This window comes from Triturus cristatus, chromosome 9 (genome assembly GCF_964204655.1).
Source record: "Triturus cristatus chromosome 9, aTriCri1.1, whole genome shotgun sequence".
Lineage (NCBI taxonomy): Eukaryota > Metazoa > Chordata > Amphibia > Caudata > Salamandridae > Triturus > Triturus cristatus.
In genome coordinates, this window is record NC_140592.1 from 941,781,630 (window position 1) to 941,801,649 (window position 20,020).

Below are 20,020 nucleotides of genomic sequence, written 5' to 3' on the forward strand. Positions count from 1 at the left end.
AAAACACAATAGATGCTATCACAAGACTTATTACTTACAGTTTCCCGTTTCTGAATGTAAATAGTTGAAGAAATTCTGATTACATTGGAAAAGTCTGACAATGCCTCTCTGAATGACAAAAACTCGGATTCACATCCCTTGAATCTTGCCCAGTCCCAGCAAATGTTAATTGTAGCCTTCTCCGAGACGTGTAAATTCAGAACATATGAAACGATGACTGAGCAACGAAGGAGATTCATAATTTTGGGGATGCACAAGTTTGCTTATTGTCTCTCGAATGTGAGGTACCTCTTGCATCCTTGTGGTCATTCTCAGTTCTAAGACAGTCTGCTTCCCCTGTCATACAATTAATTTCAATAGAACTATAAAATTACCATTTCATGTTTAGGAAACCAAAGTGTTAGAATCGTAACCGTAAAGACTAGACTTTTCATCACCAACTCTCATGGATTTCTTAAAATATTGATAGACAACATAGAGTGTCATTAGGCCAGCGGCGGCTCCTCCGCAATGGCGGAGGAGCGTCGCCCCACTGGCTGTTTCAGAGCCAGCAAATGAGAATAAAACTATGTTCTAACATCATTTTATTTTTCATTTGCCGGCTCTGAGTCAGCGCTTTAGGGAGGGGTGGCGCCGAGGCATAGGAGGGGGGATATGTGCACTCCCTGAGAGCACATGTGTGTTTGGCTGGCTGTCTCAAACTGGCCGACACACACATGTGCATTTAGGTTTTTTCCAGCCCGGCTGCATTGAACTGCCAGGATGGACCGGCCGACACACACATGTGCACTTAGGTTTTTTCCAGCCCGGCTGCATTGAACTGCCAGGATGGACCGGCCGACACACACATGTGCATTTAGGTTTTTTCCAGCCCGGCTGCATTGAACTGCCAGGATGGACCGGCCGACACACACATGTGCACTTAGGTTTTTTCCAGCCCGGCTGCATTAAACTGCCAGGATGGAGAAACACCACAGACTCCCTGGTCTGAGCAGAGTGTATTTCCAGCTTGCTCAGGCCAATCCCAGTGCTGCTTTGCAGAACAGGGGTAAGATGAGAGTCTGCCCCGGGGGCTGCTGGGACTAGGAAGAGGAGAGGAGGCACAACGCAGGAGGTGGCCAGCGGCCTCAGGTAAGTTTAAAAATATATATATATATTATTACTAACACACCCACCTGCTCGACCGCTCCAGCGTTCCCTCCACCCGCCCCACTAGCCTTTGTTTGCGGCGGCCGCCACTACTTTAGGCTACATTCCCTTGGTCTTGGGACCATTTTTATTAGGATTATTATTTAAAGCAGACTTACATTGTTTGCAGTTCACCGTGCGGTTGTCGTAACCCCGGAAGACGGCCTCACATGTCCCACATCGATTCAGGTGACAGGTCACATATTCGTTATACTGGCAGGATGCATCTTCGCACACCTCATCAAACTCGCAGTTCTCATGCGCCGGTAAGGCATCTGGGCACTCATCATCTAGAACAGAATGCAGAATTCATTTTCAATAGCCGGGATGATGCTCAAGAGCCTCAAAACTTCTCTTGGTAGAAATTCATTAAGTACCAAAAGCCCTTTGATAGGAATATTTTTTTAAACAGCGGTACACTATGATACCTTTCCTTTGTAAGATGTTCACTCTGAAGTAAACTCACTCTGCAACAAATTCTCTTCGTAATCCATTTAGACTGTAAAAACCTCACAATCTTACAGCTTGTAACAAAGTCACTATGTGATAACTTAATTCTATATGAAGTTATCTTTGTAATATCACTCTTTATATCACTCTTTAAAAAGCACACTTTGTAAAAATGTATAGTGCAAAGTATATTGACGGGTTGATATAAAGTGATTCTGGTCTTTGTTTTTAGGTCTCGCCTGCGTGAGCATGCGCTTGCGCAAGGACTCTCGCTTGCGAGATGGTTGTGTTCTATAATGGGTGTGGAACCAGCCCATTGCTTACCATTTGTATGCAGCATTTTCACTCTATTTTTCTGCCTTCCAATTGGGCAGCGCTTGGCCACGCGTCACTTCCTTTTTAGGTCTCGCCTGACCCAGCGCATGCGCTGGTCTGGCGAGACTTATTGAGAGGGCTCCAAAAAGTGCTACCAGGCCAGCCTGCAGCTACAGTGTAGGTGCGCGGGCGCGCGCGCCGCGCTTTACCGCGATTACTTTCACTTTTGTGGCCGCTTTGCATAGCCAATAGGTCTCGCTTTTGGGACCTTATAATTATTTAGTTATGCAACTGTTGCATGGCTAAACACTTATAAGGTCCCAAAGGCGAGACCTATTGGCTATGCCAATGCTTGTTTCTTAGTGGCACATGGACCAAGCACAGATGAAATTTAAGTTTAATTAGTATCCTTCCGCTGGTAATCTGATTCAGGTACTATTGCAAGATTGGAGCACTTTCCATGAACAGCAGTTATGTTACACAGATCAGTTATTTTGTTACGCATGGTAAGTGTAACAAACTTGTTGATTGAATTGAAAGGAGCATTTAATGAAGGTACCTCACCCTGCAGGTACCAGGAGCAACAGCTAAAGCAGCTGACAATTTGCTCCTGATCCCCTTCAACAGTCCAAGTTCCACATTCTGTATTTCATCAAAATGCTGTACATTGGACACTGTATAACATGCACATCCTCTGTTATATGTAATTTACAATATACTACACTTCTCCCTCCTTTTTTAAACAAAAAAACGCACACACTCCTATTCATGACTGTTCTAACTTAAAATTTACTAAAACAATAATACAAAACTTGTGAAACAGTTACAATACAAATGACTGATATATATATCATAAAAATAGCAACAACAAAAAACAAGAGGAGACCACTCTAGTTAACAATATATTATTTTGAGAGGAATTGGAACCTTTGCAAAGTCACACCTTACTAAATATAATCTATAAGATATGTAGGATATTTACATTTAAAAGAACTCATTCTTCTAAATAAAGCATCCATTTTGGTCGTTTCTCTCTCATTTTCTCCCTGTACAATGTCTTACCTATTTCTCTCCACTTCGACATTTACTTTTCTCTTTAACACCACTACAGACTTTTATTCTAGAGTTTGCCATCTTCAGTATTTATTGTTTATTTATTTTATATTTTACGGCGTTTTATATAGCGCGAACTTGACCCGAAGATATCGGGTATCAGAGCACTTTACATAGCACCAGTTGCGTTACATGAGGACACATTCATTTTTTTGTTGTTTTTATGTTAGGGAAATTAAGTGATTTGCCCAGAATCACAGGAGGTTCAGCGTCATTGCCGAAGCTCGAACCCAGTTCCCCAGATTCAAGGTCGACCGCCCTAGCTGTTAGGCCAACTCCTCTCCCCATTTATACCATTGTTAAAACATTTGATCACACAAGTAGGTTTTGTGACCTTTGACTCAGGCATGTTACCAACTGCTGCATTTATCCAGACTCGATTTCCTACCTCTACCTCATTCTTTTCTGCACACTTTCTTTTGTCAAAATGCGCTTTCCTTTTTTCGTGGAAACTTACCTCTCGATCTCTCCACTCGCCTACCCCATTATTTTTTTTATACCTTTGTTCCACTGCATTTAACCTGGACATAAAACAGATTTAGGAGCTCTTTAAATAGTTCAAACAGGGCTTTTCCTGTTGTGCAATGTAATGTCATACGATGTGCCATAATACAGTTTTGTAGTTCCGTTTTCCAATTTAATGAATTCACCTTTGACAATTGTATATTTTCCTTAATTACTGTGTGGAATCCCTCCAGGGTACCATTGGTTTCTGGATGATAAATCGCACATCTTTTGTGAACAATCCCACAAGCATTTAAGAATTCCTCCATACTTTTTGACACAAATTGTGGCCCATTGTCAGAGAGAATTGAGACTGGAAAACTATCCCTCTTGAAAATTTCACTTAGAAACTTAATGACATAATTGGTATTTGTGTCTTGTACTCATGTGACTTCAACCCATCTGGAGTATAAATCCATCAAAACAATCAAATATGGCGTACTGTGTTCACCACCTATTGGACTTGGAATGGAATGTCAACAGCAATCTCCTGCCAGTGATGTTCTGGTAGTGTCGTACATACCATGGGCATTTGATGGTTTGTTAAGTTTTTTCACTGACGTTACACTCTACGCAATCTCGCACCTCATGTTCAATGCTCAAATCCATCCCTGGCCACCAGAAATGTGTTCTTATTCTCTCTTTAGTTGTCACAATTTCTATGTGATTCTTATGTGCTTCTTTTATTAATTTTTCCGGTAAACTCAAAGTTGGTACTAACCTTGTTCTCCTCAAAAGTAATTCATTTTCAATTATCCACAGGCAGCCCATCACACAAAAGGGAAGGGTTGTTTGACTCAGCCTGTCAAGAGTTGAAGTGTTTGGTGAGAGGGGCTTCTAAGAGAGCTAGGCGATGCCCAGACACTGTAGTATCCTAGGAGTTGGTTAAGCTTAAGTCCCAATATAAGCAGCTGGTTAAAGAGAAAAAGGCCTTCTTTTATCATAGTAAGTGGGATGAGATGCAGGAAATCATTCTCTCAGGGGATCAACAAAAGATCTGAGCAAAAGTCAACCAGTCCAGTGGACAAAATAGGGGTACTCTAGTATTATGATTCCTGAAGATATATGGGCAACCTATCTGGTAGATTTATATGGCTCTTCAGTTTCATCTAGACCCCAGGGAACTCTTGGTAAGAAGCTCCCCCTCCCTTGGTTTTCAATAGAGGAGGTAAGAGCAGTGATTGACAGAATAAAGCATTCAAGGGCCGCTGGTCCTTCCTACATTTCAGCAGTATTAATTACATTGAATAGTGATTGGGGGGGCAACGATGTACTCTCTCTTATTTTGCTGGATTGCCTCAACGGGCCTCTATCTTCCATCGAGGAAAGGGTCTATAGTAAAACCCATCTTTAAAAAAAAAAGGGGAATGGCTCAGATCCTATACATTATAGGCTAATTAGCCTTTTAGACATTTCCTTTAAGGTATTCTCCTGGGCCCTGGAAATCCAAGATAATCCCAATTGAGCAGGGGGGGCTTTCGGGAGGCCCATTCCACCATAGATCATTGCTTGCTTCATGGGCCACAATTCAGAAGGCTATAGAAGCAGTCGCGGCCGGCATAACTCGCGGGTGGGAGGCAGGTGGGGGGGGGGGGCGTGCGGGGAGGGTTGTGCGTTTTAATTTTTTTTTTTTTAATTACTTACCTTCGCCTCCAGTCCCGCGTCGCGTCTCCTCTCTCTTCTCCACACAGGAAGTAGGTAGCCTCCCTCCACTCCCCTAAGCCAATCACAACACTGCAATGGCAGAGTGTGACCCCACAGGCGTCTATGGGGAGGCCATTTTCTCTATGCAGGCTGCCTGCAGCCTCCATAGAGAAAATGCAGAGTGTGCATGACTGGTTTGGTCGGCCCTGAGGCCGAATAAACAGTCAGCGCCCACAACAGTGGGCTAGCCACTCCTCCCCTGCTTGGAGCAGGACCACCCACCCGCTCACCCCCAACCAAACCCTGCCTTCTGCTTTCTTGCAGTGCGAGAAGCAGGAACATAAAATGGTATTCATAATACCATTTTATGTTTTTGCTTCTCGCACTGCGAGAAAGCAGTGGGGCGACGCTCCTCCACCCACATGGAGGAGCCGCCCCTGTCTAGAAGTCAATCAAAGGCTTTGCTGTTGTTTTGTAGACTTCAGGACAGTCTTTGATTCGGTGGATAGAGACACCCTATGGAGAAAACGTGCCACCTGGGAGCTCCCTTCGAACCTCCTTAGTGTATTGCAATCCCTACACTCTGCCAATTGGGCTCAGGGGGAGCTAGATAAACTGGTCGGCTATCCCAGAAAATTCCCATTAAGAATGGCCTTCAGCAGGGGTGTGTTTAGCACCCCTGTTTTTTAGTTTATTTTTAGCTGCCCTCCCTACTTATATATCCAAAACAAAGTCCTTTTGCCCTAAAGTCAGGAAACAGCACATTGCCGGTCTGCTTTATGCAGATGACCTGGTACTGTTGGATTGTACCCCCAATTGGTCTGCAGAGGAAATTTTACGCCCTCGAAACATATAGTAAGCAGCAGCAGCTTAAAATGAATCTACAGAAGACTAAGGAGTTGGTCTTTGGTAAAAGAGCAAAAATCTTAGGCTGGTATCTAAACGCTTGGAGATGGAGTCAGTTGATTACTAGAAATATTTATGTTTTACATTTAGGAGGAACTTCAAATGGGACATACACTGGGATTGTATTCAACAGAAGTTGTTGCTGCAAGCAAGTTGTGTGTCCAAACTTAATTGGAAATACAGAGGGCTGTCTCATATTCCTTTATTGAGAGCCTGCAAAGGGAAAATACCTCCCATGGGCTTGTACAATGCAGAGGTATTTTCCCTTGACCCCTCCTATGAGTGGGACCGATTAGAAAGGGCAGTTCTCAGAAAACTTATGTCACTTCCACCAGGCACCATGGTCCAGGGCATAAGAAGGGAGCTGAAGTTTTACTTTCTGTAATTTGTTGGCATTTACCCGGCTTTTAAGATTTTTTAATAGACTCTCTACGGATGATGAAGTGATAAAGTTCTTTAAACCCTGCTGGGACGAGATTCAAGACAGTGAAAGAAGATCGGCATGGTAAGTAAGAAACAGATTAAGTGGTATTGAGGACATCCATTCTGACTGTGGTACCTTTTCCAGGTAAACAATTATTGTAAGAGCCTGCGGCAGAGGTGGCCAGGGCTCTCGACCTGGCCTACCTGAGTTGGAAACCTTCGCTCAGCTTTTCAATTCCCTCTCTAGATCTGGATACTGTTTTTCCTCACTTTACGCAGGTACCTGATCCCCGGCCTGCGGAGTGAAATTTTAAGGACAACATTGGGATGTAATCCAATCCATTCATCCTGCTCCTGTTGGGCCAGGGTCCAGGAAAATAACGTTTTTTGTCCTTCCTCCCTGAATGCAAAATGCTCTTTGTTGCATTTACGTATGGACTGTGCTTTTAACCTTTCAAGCCACGTTAAGTTTTTAGGACCCTTGTTTTTATAAATATAGGATTGTATAAAGGATGAAGGCTGTTGAGTTGCTGTCAGAAGTGCCTTATTTAGACGTGGCAGTAGGAATTGCTAGGTTTTTACTTTGTCAAACAGAGTTTTAATGATGGATTACAGTGGAGGGGGATGGGCTGGCCTGATGAGTTTTAGATTAATTTTACATTGTAACCGTTTTATGTGTTTTTAGAATGTTTTATGGACAATTGTCTAAATGAACTTGTTTTCTACCTACCAATGGTCAACTCATCTTTAATGGTAACCCATATTTTTGTCAAACCCTTGATTTCTCCTGATATAATTATTTGCATAATTCTACTTCGCTATTCATCCTACTTTAACTCCTCCTTCCAGACATCCTCTGTCAAAACAAAATACCTATGGTTATCTCACACACATTAATTACTTCTTCTTCGAGGTCATCCAACTGTACCTTGTTTTTTGTGCATCTACTCACCTGGATAAGTAGTCAGCAGTAACATTATTTACCCCTGGAACATGTTCTGCTTCAAATTCAAAATCTTGTAAACCAATCACCTATCCCCTGATTCTAGACGTTATGAAGTCCAACCCTTTCTTCTGGAAAATCTCCTTAGGTGGCTTATGATCCAAACAAACGTTGAACGCAGTTCCCCACACAAAAGTCCTACACTTCTTCAAAGCCCAGAAAATGGCCAAAGCTGCCTTCTCAATTATAAAATAATTCAGTTCTGCCCTATGTAAACATCTCGAGGCACAAGTGAACAAACATTCCTTACCCTCTCTTATTTGTTTCAAAATCGCTCCAAGACCTTTTGAACTCACATCAGTGGCAATGTAAGTTTCACTACCTGGACTAAACGCCTGTAGGTTGGTGCTCTTCTCAATTCTTCCTTTAAACTTACAAATGCTTCTTGTCACTCCATAGACCACACAAACTCTTTACTCCCTAAATGGACAGACTTGTCCACCACTTTTTTCATGAACTTTCCCATAATACTCTACCATACCAAGAAAAGATACTATTTCCTCCTTTGACAATGGTTCTGTTAGAGCTACTATGGTGTTCACCAACTCTTTTTTCGACACCACAGCTTCTTCAGAAATTACTTGCCCTAAATAGTTGACTTCATTTACAAAAAATGTACACTTTTCTCATTTTAGCATCAAACCAGCATCTAGAAGACTCTGTAAAACCTGTCTTACCCTGGCATTATGTTCAGACATGCTAATCCCATAAATCAACAATTATTCCTGGTAACATTTCTCTTCCTCAACTCCTTTAAATATTGATGCCATCAACCTCTGTTTTGATTTGTTCTGCATTCCGTCCATCAATTGTGTGTCTTTTGCTTTCTCGCCCTAAGTGAGCCAGGTATGCCCAGACGTGGGTCCTGGGCTCACTGTGCCACTGGAATCAAGCTATCCTGGCTGAAGAGTGGTGAAACCCCGAAACCGGTCCTAGGATGCTTGTTTCCAGTCCAGGGAGGACCTGGCTTGGCAGTTCGGGCTGGACTGTTCCCATGAGGCACAGGGTCAAGACTGATTTGCATATGGCCATGTCTGAACTGGGGTGGCATGGTGAGCAAAAGAATGATGGATTTAACACAGATCTCTTGACTGGGGGTGAATGTTTTGATTTGTTCTGCATTCCGTCTATCAATTGTGTGTCTTTTGATCACCCTCTGGAAGACAGATGCTGCCGACACCAATCCAAATGGCAGTCATCTAAATTTGAAAGCCTCCATCGGAGTGATGATTGATGTCAACTCCTGAGATGTTTTAATTAACTCCACCTGGTGAAATGCGGAGTAAGATCAAGTGTTGTAAAGTACTTTGCTTCTGCCAGCGTTGACACAATTTCATCAATATTAGGGAGTGGAAACCTATCAACTATGGCCTCCCTGTTTAATGCTCTTAAATCATTACAAAGCCTAATATCTCCATTCCCTTTTTTACCCATGACTATTTGAGCGAACCACTCTGTTGCTTCAACAGGTGATATTATCTTTTGTTCATTCAACGTATTCAATTCTTGTTCCACCTTATCCTGAATTGCCACAGGAATGTATCTCATTTTGGCTTCCACTGGTACAGTACTCTTTTAAGTCTTATCTGATGTTTGTAGCCCTTCAAACATCCTAACCCTTCCCTAAAAGGTGCGAAACTTCTGGCACAAAATCTACTGAACTTGTTTCTACAGCTTGAATTCGTACCTGGGGTTCAGCATTTGGGTTGAGAGTAACACCTCATAAGCATTGATGATGCCATCCAATTAAATTAAGTCATTACCTTTCTTAGAGACACATATTATCCCAAGTACAAATCTATCCTTCAGCTCAGTACATGCCTCAAATAACCATTCATGTTTATGGGTTAACCCCTATATCCACCTGGTTTTATGCCCATAGCATGTAATTTATTCTTTTTCTCAAACCACTGTGTGTATGTTTTGTTTGAAATGATATTCAAGTGAGAACATGAACCAAATTTCATGTTCACCTTGATTCCATCAATCTTCACATCCCCGTTAAGGTGTTCTCTCCCTGTGAATCTCCAATATGATTCACATCCCGACTAATATGTTCTTCCAGTGAACCTCAATTCGGAAAATAACTTCATGGGTGACAGTCTTTCTGTCTTTACTCTGATCGTTCCTTGTTTTGCCCCTACGACACTTACTATAATGACTTTTTTTACCACAATTATGACATGTTACATTCCATGACGAGCAAATTCTAGAATTGGCCCTATGACCACTCCTACCACACTGAAAACACTCCCCACCAAATTTCAATCGATCTTCTTTCATTTTTTTTTTTTGTTTAAATCTTTTTATTGGCATTTTTTGTATCATCTTTCCTAACAAAAACATTAGTGCATTGGCATCATACATCATTGTAGCATTAGGATAATGCAGCTCATGGTACAATATTCTGTTATCCAGTAATAGCTTGTGACTGTGGTAGATCAGGATATTACCTAAGGAGTTTCTTTTTGTTAGCAATAATGGCTTTGGTGAGACATTGTGGTACCCAATGTATCTGTGTTCTGAACATGATGCCTCACTTCACTCGATCCTCTTTCATGCGATCATCTTTATTTTTCAGGCCCAATTTACTTTTCACCTCATACACAATTTCTTCTTATTCGTCATTATGCACTGTTTCTTTGTTTTTCACCATTTTTAATTCATATACACATTTCATCATATGCTCAACTCTTTTTGCAATCAAAATGACTTCCTTCAAAGGCAATTCATCTTTGAGCCAAACTTCCTCTCTAATTTTATCAGATCTGCACCTAAGTACCAATGAATCTCTTATTCTCTCTCCTATATTTTCCCCAAACTTGCAGGTGGAAGCTAGTTTTCTAAGACTCCTCCACAGTCTCATCTTTGCCCTCCTCTCTCAAATCAAAATGGTAACTTTCAAGAATTGGTCTCACTCTAGGTAAGTAGTGTCAATCAAGTTTAAGAATACATGCCTCCTATTCATTCAATTATTCCTGTTCTACCCCACTTAATTCTGGGAAATTTTCCAGAACGTCCAGGCCTTCTCTCCCCAGACAATGCATCAATAGTGAACTTCTCTTTCTGAGCGAAGAGTCGTTCCACACACCTTAGCATAATGCAAAAACCTTTTTTCCCACTTGTTCCATTTTATTGTAGGTTCTCCAGGGGTACTTGAAAAGAATGGTGGCAGTATTACATTTTGCATTTTGTGAGACCTAAAAATTACATGTGTATACAGTACAAAAGTGGTATACAGTACAAAATGTTACCCCTTAGGGAAACACAAATGAACAACAGTAAATGGCAACAAAACAACTGAAAGACCAGACTTGCAGAGTCAGGCTCTGACAATAAGGTGCCTGAAAGTCAGACTTGCAGAGTCAGGCTCTTATAATAAGGTGCCTGAAAGTCAGATTTGCAGTGCCAGGCTCTTAATAATAAGGTGTGTCTGTCACCGTGTCTGAACCAAATTTGCCACTTTTATTTACTTGCTGAACGCTAAGATTTATACATTGCTGCTCCTAAGCTGCATTGTTACACAGACTAGCCTGTAGTTGTTCCTGATGCACGTGTTTGCCACCGAAAAACACAGTACATTATCTGAGCACAGAATGTACCCTCTGTTGCCTCCACCATATGCATCAGAAAAATATGGAACTTTAAATATCTGAGAAAACTCACAGTTGTTTTCTCACAAATCCATGCTTAGACAGATTTGCTACAAAGGCTCTTGGCTGATCTTGACAGTGGACGATTCCCTTCCTTGCACAGCTCCGCCTAGTAGCTGCTGCCCTTTTGGCTGCTGTTGACCCACTGGTCAGTAGTTCGAGGCCCTCCTCCATTCTGCTGTGTACTCTGCCACTTTTTTGCAATTTTTCCACTTTTTGGTCATTTATCTTCTCTGCTTCTTTTTACCCTCTGTTGCGATCCCCCACGGCCCTACCTGCCACTAGTGCCATTTTCCCACTCCCCACATTTCCCACCTCTCAACTGTCCAGCCCACCCCTGCAAACTACTTAATGGCGACTACAGCACGTCCGCATGCAGCGGGTCTGCCGCTGGTGTGCCAAAGGCAAACTAGTCTGCACCTGGACCGCGCCCAGCGCCATGGACCCTGGTTCTCGGACCATCCACCGCTACAACGCCAGCATCCTACATGCCTTCAACACCAGACGCCACTCCTTCTGCAGCCAGACATCACCGATGGGAACTCAAAGCCCTGTCTCCTGCCAGAACATAACATAACATAACATGTGTATTTGTAAAGCGCACGTTCACCCGGAGGTATCTTGGCGCTAAATAACAGATGTTTATTGTTACCCAACTCAATGGTACTCATGTTATCAACCTCAGATGGATGAAAGGCTGAGTGGACCCGTCGAAATTTGAACCTGTGACCATGAGGTCGAACACAGACCCCTGCAATGGACACATTAGTCCACTGAGCCACCAGACCCAACTGGGTCTGCAGCTGCTCCTTCACTTGCCACCTCACACCAGTCCCACCAATCGCACGACCGACAAACACCAGCCGCCTCAACTGCATCCTGCTGCACGCACCTTCCCTCCACAAACACGCCGTGGAGATCTGGGATCTGCTCGACTCCGTTGACCCTGACATCGCATTCCTCACGGACACCTGGATGAACTCCTCCTCCTCCTCCCCGGACATCACCACTGCCATCCAAGACGGCTACAAGATCATCCACAAGGACCGCGTCAACAAACCAGAGGAAGGCATCGCCATCGTAAACAAAAGCACCCTCCACCTCACCACCCACGAGGACGACCTCTCTAGCAACAAGGAGCATCTCCACTTCTAGGTCTAGACCAACCCGGACACCACCCTTTGCGGCACCCTTGTCTACAGAACCCTCCCGAGACCTCGTCCACCTTTCAGCGATTCCATCATCGACTTCATCACACTCCACGCCCTCGCCTCTACAGACTACATCCTCCTCTGCAACCTCAACTTTCACCTAGACAACTCCAATGGTAAAAACACCTGGTCCCTGCTAGAGAACCTCGCCACCATCAGACTCAAACAACTGGTCACCTTTCCAGCCCACTCAGCAGGACACATGCTCGACCCCGTCTTCTCCGCAAGCGAAATCACCACCTTCAGCTACACCACCGAGCTCCAGTGGACTAACTACCGCTCCGTCCACTTTTTACTTCACCAAACCCACCGTACACCACCACCCCATCTCTACTGTCACAGAAGGTGGAACAAGGTCACTGAAGAACAGCTCAACACCTCCCTCAGCAAAACCCCTCCAACGACATCCACAGACGTGAATACATCAGCATGCAGCCTCCACCAAAGGATCTCCAACTGCTTCAACTCTTTGGCATCCGTCAAGACTGCCCCAAGAAAGGAACACTTCAAGAAAGCCAGCTGGTTCTCTCCCGCCCTTAATGAGTCCAGAAGCACCTGTAGATGACTCAAGAAGAGATGGGGGAGCAGCAAGACCCTGGAAGACCTCTCAGCATTCAAGACCACTGTCACCAAACACCACCACCTCATCAGAACAACGAAGAAAGCAGCCCTGCAAGAAAGAATCAATGCTGATGCACTCAATAGTAAATAACTTTTAGCCGTGGCCAAATAATTCACCAGACCCAGCACAGAGACAGCAGACATCCACCCCTTCCAAGACCTGTGCAACATCAGCAGCTCCTATTTCCACTGCAAGATTAAGGAGATATACGAGAGCTTTGACAGCATCGTTACCCAAGACCTTCCCACCCCAGCTGCAACCACCACACCCTACAACGCCGGACCTCAAAAAATCTTCCTCAACTGGAATCCCCTCAGCACGGACGACACCCTCAAGATCATGAAGAGCATTCACTCAGGAGCACCCTTGGACCCCTGCTCGCATCACATCTTCAAAAGAGCAGACACCAACATCACCCCCGAACTCTGCTGCACCATCAACTGCTCCATCTACTGTGCCACCTTCTCGGAAGACTGGAAACATGCAGAGATCAACCCCTTGCTGAAGAATCCCTCTGCTGACCCAATGGACCTCAAGAACAACAGACTTCTCCCCTTCGCAGCCAAGGTCATCGAGAAGGCCACCAATGCCCAACTTTCCAATTTCATCAAAGTGAACCACATACTGGACCTCTCCCAATCCGGCTTCCGAAGCAACAACAGCACCGAGACCGCCCTCCTCGACAGAGGTGAGACCATAGCACTCATCCTCCAGGACCTCTCGCCCACCTTCAAGACCATCTCTTACTGCACCCTATGACTCCACGTTGCTGGCATCCACGATACAGCCCTGGAATGGATCCGCTCCTTCCTCACCAGTCTAACACAGAGAGTCATACTACTGTGGGTTCCTCTCCGAACCCAAAGTTTGTTTGGCAGGCTAAAACCCCAAGAGTAGCTAGGAAAATATTACTAACACCAAGAGAGAAACGAGGCCTAGTTTTCCACACATAGAAAATGATTACAGGGCAGCACGACTGTGAATTATAGTCTAATAGGGAGTCAACTAATAACTGGTTCCATGTGGACAGGCCAATAATTAGATCTTTATGGGATATGATTTAGATGTCATGTAAACAGAGGCCGCAGAATGCATAATGTAGCCAAATCACTAGTACATTCTTAGTGGCTCTTAAACATATCATTGCAATAGTCCCCTCTCCTCTAACTCCCATACAAGCAGGAACGTCTATTCAATAAAAGGCCAAGGGTAGAGGAAGTGACGTCACACATTTGATCTTAACGTTCACTCACACATGCATTTAAAAGCATTTTTTACTTACCTCAGCTGCTAGGGAGGGTCCTATTGCAGCTAATTGTACTCCATTTTTTAATACACTAATAGTGAATAATATATTATTATTCACTTTTAGAGTAATACAAATTGACAAAAACTCAAGGAGATAAGAGCCCCAACAGATGTCCATAAGAATGAGATGCTCCTGTGTTCCTGCCACTGATTGTGCAACCTCTGAGGCCAGGGGTCATAAATGCAGTCTCAGGGTCGCAAGGGGCAAGCCAGGGGTTGCAGCCACGACTCTTGCAAACCCCTAAATGACGTGCATGCATACTAGTTAACCCAGACTTTACACCAGCACTAGAACTGAGTTCCCATCTGTATTGGAGAGCAGGGGACTGCCACGTGATAGTGGGCATGTTTTTAAACTTAGAGATTAGATCATGTGTAGACTGGTGGAACATATATACCCTCCCTGAACAGGAAAGGTTCGCTATCAGCAGATTCGTCACTGGGTTCTGCAATCACGGATAAAGGAGGCTGCTATGCAGCCACTTTCACAAGAGGAACAACAGCTCACCACTTCCATGGTGCCAACCGGTGGATATCAGCCATTTACACATTTTAAGGTCCCCACAGATAATGCCCTCCTGATAGTATATGCTTACATGGGCTAAGGCGCTGCAACATAACATACTCTTTAAAAGATGGGAAAAGCTACAGAGAGGTATATATCAATATAACCTATCAGTACGCCTTAAAGAATGAGTGTTAAAAATCATGGCAGGGTGGTATCTAACACCTGAAAAGCTACACAAGATGGTCCTACACACAGCTACGAATGAGTGCTGGAGGGGTTGTGGCCCGGTGAGTGATTGGAATGTCCAAAGCTACCACAATTTTGGAAAGAAGTGTTGACTGCCATAACAGAAACTACAGGTGTCTCATCAGTACCAACTGACCCGGACATGACGATTCTGGGGCTACGGCCGGTAGATTTTCACATGGGGAAATATTGTGTAACTGGCGACTGACTTATCAGCTTATAGCGAGGATGACTATTGCTAAACACTGGAGTAAACCGATAAGCCCGAAATGGCGCGGGTGGTGCTGGCACATTTGAGAAACCGTGGCTTTGGAAAAGTCCACTGACCACGAGGACAAAGACAGAGGCAGAGACACAATGTTATTAGGGTCTAGCAACGGTGCTGCTGTGCATGGCAGAATAGCAGGGAGGACTGACAAGGTCCCCTAGAATGTTCAACACTCCGTCCATCATCCCCTTTGGTTTTGCTTTGTTCGCCCTAAGTTGGCAGGGTATGCCCAGACGTGGGTCCCTTGCTCACTTTGCCACTGGATTCAAGCAAGCCTGGCTGATGATGGCTGATTAGCCAGAAACCGGTCCCAAGATGTTTGTTTCCGGTCCAGGGAAGGCATGGCTTGGCAGTTCGGGCTGGACTGTTCCCATGAGGCACAGGGTCAGACTGATTTGCATATGGCTATGTCTGAACTGGGGTGGCGGAGTGAGCTAAAGAATGATGATGAATTAAACCCAGATCAGTTGACGGGGGGCGAGTGCTTGCAATGTTCAATACTCCGTTCATCATCCCCTTTGGTTTTGCTTTGTTCCCCCTAGAATGAGGGCACTAAGGTTTTTTGATTAAGATAGTCAGTCTTTAACTGTGACACACAATACTGTGACTGAAACGGGAGATAGCGGTGGAGACAATAGGACCACACCGAATATCGTCTAACCATTTACTGAGATAAGTCTTCAAGAACAAAGGAATTGACGTGGTGTAATGTGTCGGGGGAGTTTCCCTCTTTTTGTTAATGATAAATGAATCTTTCCATCAATTATGTATTTTTGAGTCATACAAAACCTCACTGAAATGTATTGATTAAAAAAAATTGAATAATGGGTGATCATGACTGCTTAATGGCAACATAATTGTACGGCGTGCATGGGCAGAACCTGATGTGCTGGATGGAGCCTGCATGACCTTACAGTAAGCGGAGAGCACTTCGGATGGCCCCGTGGGCAGCTGAGGGGTTGCATGCGTCAGGAGTGATGCTTCTCTGCAGCTACTCTGGCTGGCCTTGGACGGGTCATTTTCAATAGATTGACTATAACTGTAGCGGGTGAGACGGTGGCCTCAGCCTCCCCTCTGTAATAAGGATCGTGTATGCAATAAAGACCTGGGCATGGAGCATGGCCATCAGTGGGGTAAGTTTTTATTCCTGTGTCGTGTATTGTCCTGGAGCCAGGAGGAAACACTTTGTAAGTTATTTGTTGTGACACGGGCAGAGCTTCCATCCACAGGTGTGTACATAAAGAGTCCCTCCTGCACGCCAAGCTCAGACATATAAGCCCTCTCGTGCTGACTTCTGCCTGTGAGAGGGCACTCTGACCTCTGCCCCTGCACGTGCAACTGCCTCCAGCCTGCAAGAAGACACACTGACTTCAGCCACTTTACGGACACACTGTCTCCTTCCTGTAAGAGGGCACACTGCTCTCCGGCTCTTCACTGGCACACTGCCCTCGCCTTGTAAGAGGACACACTGACCTGTGCCTCGACACCGGTCACACTGACTTCTGCCTGTAATACAACACACTGACTTCTGCCTGTAACAGGGCACACTGACTTCAGCCTCTTTACGGACACACTGTCTCCTTCCTGTAAGAGGGCACACTGCTCTCCGGCTCTTCACTGGCACACTGCCCTCGCCTTGTAAGAGGACACACTGACCTCTGCCTCGACACCGGTCACGCAGACGTCTGCCTGTAATACAACACACTGACTTCTGCCTGTAACAGGACACACTGACTTCTGCCTGTATCAGAGCACACTGGCTTCTGCCTGTAATACAACACACTGACTTCTGCCTGTAACAGGACACACTGACCTGTGCCTGTATCAGAGCACACTGGCTTCTGCCGTAATACACACACTGACTTCTGCTTGTAACAGATCACACTGTCTTCTGCCTGTATCAGAGTACACTGGCTTCTGCCTGTAATACAACACACTGACTTCTGCCTGTAACAGGACACACTGACTTCTGCCTGCTGTAACAGGACACACTGACCTCTGCCTCAACACCGGCCACGCATACTTCTGCCTATAACAGGGCACACTGACTTCTGCCTGTAAAAGGGCACACTGACTTGTGCCTGTAACAGGGCACACTGATTTTTGGCTGTAACAGGACACCCTGACTTGAGTGACTTCTTTCTGCCTGTAACAGGGCACACTGACTTCTCTACACTGGTCACGCTGACCTCTGCCTGGAAGAGGGCGCACTGACCTCTGCCTCCACACCGGTCACACCGACTTCTCCGTCTGGCCTTGGAGGCCGTTTCCCGCCCCCGAAGCTTTATTTCTCTGCGCAATAAGACGCCGCTCAGTTTGTCACTGGAAGCCGTCGGTGGCAGCGGCTGATAGTTAAACACACAGGAGAGGCCGCCAGACTTCCTATAGGGGCCGCGAGTGTGCCTGGTTGCGGCTCAGCCCTGCGCACTCACCTGGCACCGGACAGACCGAGGGCAGGCTCCCCAAAACAAGGATGGCAATGACGAGTCCGTGCAGCTCTCTCCTTCCCTCGGCCATAAGAAGCAGGGGCTCGAGCACAGCCAGCCGGACCCTGCAGCGCCAAGTCCCCTCTCTCCCCTCGGCCCTCTGGGTGCCTCCTAGCTCGCGCTGCCGGTCACGGGTGGCTGCAGCCCCAGTTTGCCATTATGTCCCCCGGGCACTATTATTTGGCGCTTGTGGTGGCACATATCTTGCAAGGTGAAACAAATCAGGGCATTAGCCTACTTAGAAATACAGTAATATGAGCTGGAACACATTAGCGACCCCTGGTGGGAGGGGTCGGTCACTGAATAGACTAGCTGGCGGTAGGTGCAAGAGCCAGCAACCCTTCAGTCAGAACTGGGATCAGAGAGAATGACATCTTTCTCAACAGCAGGGGCTTTGGTCAGACAGCGCCCTGGGCAGAACCAAATTTGGCGCCCCTTAGTCCCCTGTTTTTCAGCCTAATTGAGCCTGTAACTTGAGATATACAAGCAGCAAACCATTATTTCAATTAATTTAGCAAATATCTGCTTTCTTTGCATCCTGGCACTTGAAATCCTGTATTTATAGTGAGGAGCAAAAAAACTGTGAAGGCTACAGCCCAAAGAGAAGCTGTGTAACTTAATAAAATATCACTACTCGAGTAGCACAGCAGGTTCCTATTTGTTAGCATTATGTGACCAGAAAGATATAAGAAGTTTAGATAACAATAATAAGAATTTATGGCCCAGATTCTGAAAGGTGTCACAGAACGCAGCGCAGCAGCCAAAAATGCTGCGTTGCATGACAAGAGCAGAGTGCCATATTTACAGACATATGGGTCTCTCCTTCCCTCTCCCTAGCGCAGGCGCTGATTTCAGCTGCCGAGCGCTAGGCACACACCTTAGCGCCAGAGTGCTAGGGTGCGTGGGAGTCTACCACAGGTATTGTAAAGGAAGGGTAACTTTTATGTACTAAATACTATGGCTAGACAAGTTTAAAACCTTTTCCTACTTTGTATGTGTGCTGCACAGTGCAGCAAGCTTGCAAAATAGGAAAAGAAAGGAGATATAAAACATTTCTCCTTTTAACGCCTGCTTTCCAGCTGCATTAATTTTGGGTGCTTAACCTGGTCTACTAATGTTTGTAGATCGGGTTTGGCGTCACAAAGCATGGGTGGTTGCATGGGAACGCACATGTAACCCCCCCTTGGTGCAGGCTGGCGTCCATCTAATTGCAGCCGGACCCGAGTACGTCACAGGTCTTTAAAAGACCATTTACTCGTTAATGAAGCTTTTGTTGTGTTTTCACCCCTTCTTACAGCAACTCTGCCTATGGCTGGAAGACTTAGCTCCCCCCCCCCCCCCACCCCGAAATGTTTTACAGCCACCCCCGAAATTGGGTTCTAGTTGCTAGGGTGACCAACCGTCCGTAAATTTCACGGACAGTCCGTAATTTCGGCCGTCTGTCCGTTGTCCGTGAAGGATTCTTTAACGGACGGCATTTGTCCGTAATTTTAACCGGGCACCGCTCGCACAAACCTAGGCACAGCTTCCACCCACCTCCCTTCTTGACGCCGATGCTGCTGAGGTCGGGTGTAACAGACTCCGATGCAGAACCAAAGCTCATCTACCCAGCAGCATTGGAGAGGCACAGCGGGATGGCAACCCTCACACCTTCCGCCCTTGATGAGCTGTTAAGAGGTGTTTGAAGGTGACTGAGAGGGAGGGGCTGCAGCTTCAGGAGCATCTATTCAGATGCAAACAGCCCTGAATGCGTCATGTCTCTGCAATTTAGAGGGGCCTCACACATTCCCTTTCTGCCCAGGGCCCCAAAAATCGTAGAACCGGCCCTGATTACACCGAGGCGGCACGTGGTTCTCTTCACAGAGCTTAATTACTGTCACTAAATTGTAAGCAAACCTTGGTTCTTCAAACATGCAGTCTATAATGTAATAAAATAAAGAAATGGCACAAACACACCCACACTGATTAACAAACTATGGAGGACAATCAGTTAAATCAGTTCTCTTGGAGTATCTCCTTTAAGTACTGTACATCACAGTGGGGGATGGCAAAACTAACATTTTAGAAAGAGAGCCTGTCGTCTCTTGTCTTGTCCAGGAGGGGGTGAGGAGCCCTACCCCACCCTGGAAGAGACCAAGATGATACTAGAATACTGCATACCCACCCTGGTGG

The 20,020-nt window shown here is 45.4% G+C and overlaps 1 protein-coding gene across 3 annotated transcripts in view; it reads right to left on the reverse strand.

Moving 5' to 3' along the window:
• Positions 1-19,451, reverse strand: part of LOC146799112 (epithelial cell adhesion molecule-like) — a 77,455-nt gene extending 58,004 nt beyond the window's left edge. For 2 of the 3 annotated variants that reach the window (XM_085628046.1, XM_085628043.1), the window contains exons 1-2: positions 17,795-18,176; positions 1,308-1,478 (exon numbers count right to left, since the gene is read on the reverse strand). In XM_085628046.1, coding sequence (XP_085484172.1) covers positions 1,308-1,478; positions 17,795-17,879 — 256 coding nt within the window. In that variant the 5' untranslated portion in view covers positions 17,880-18,176. Of the gene's footprint in view, positions 1-1,307; positions 1,479-17,794; positions 18,177-19,384 lie in introns of those variants that run through there. The other variant, XM_085628045.1, reaches the window with a different exon arrangement.
• Positions 19,452-20,020: the final 569 nt, after the last annotated feature.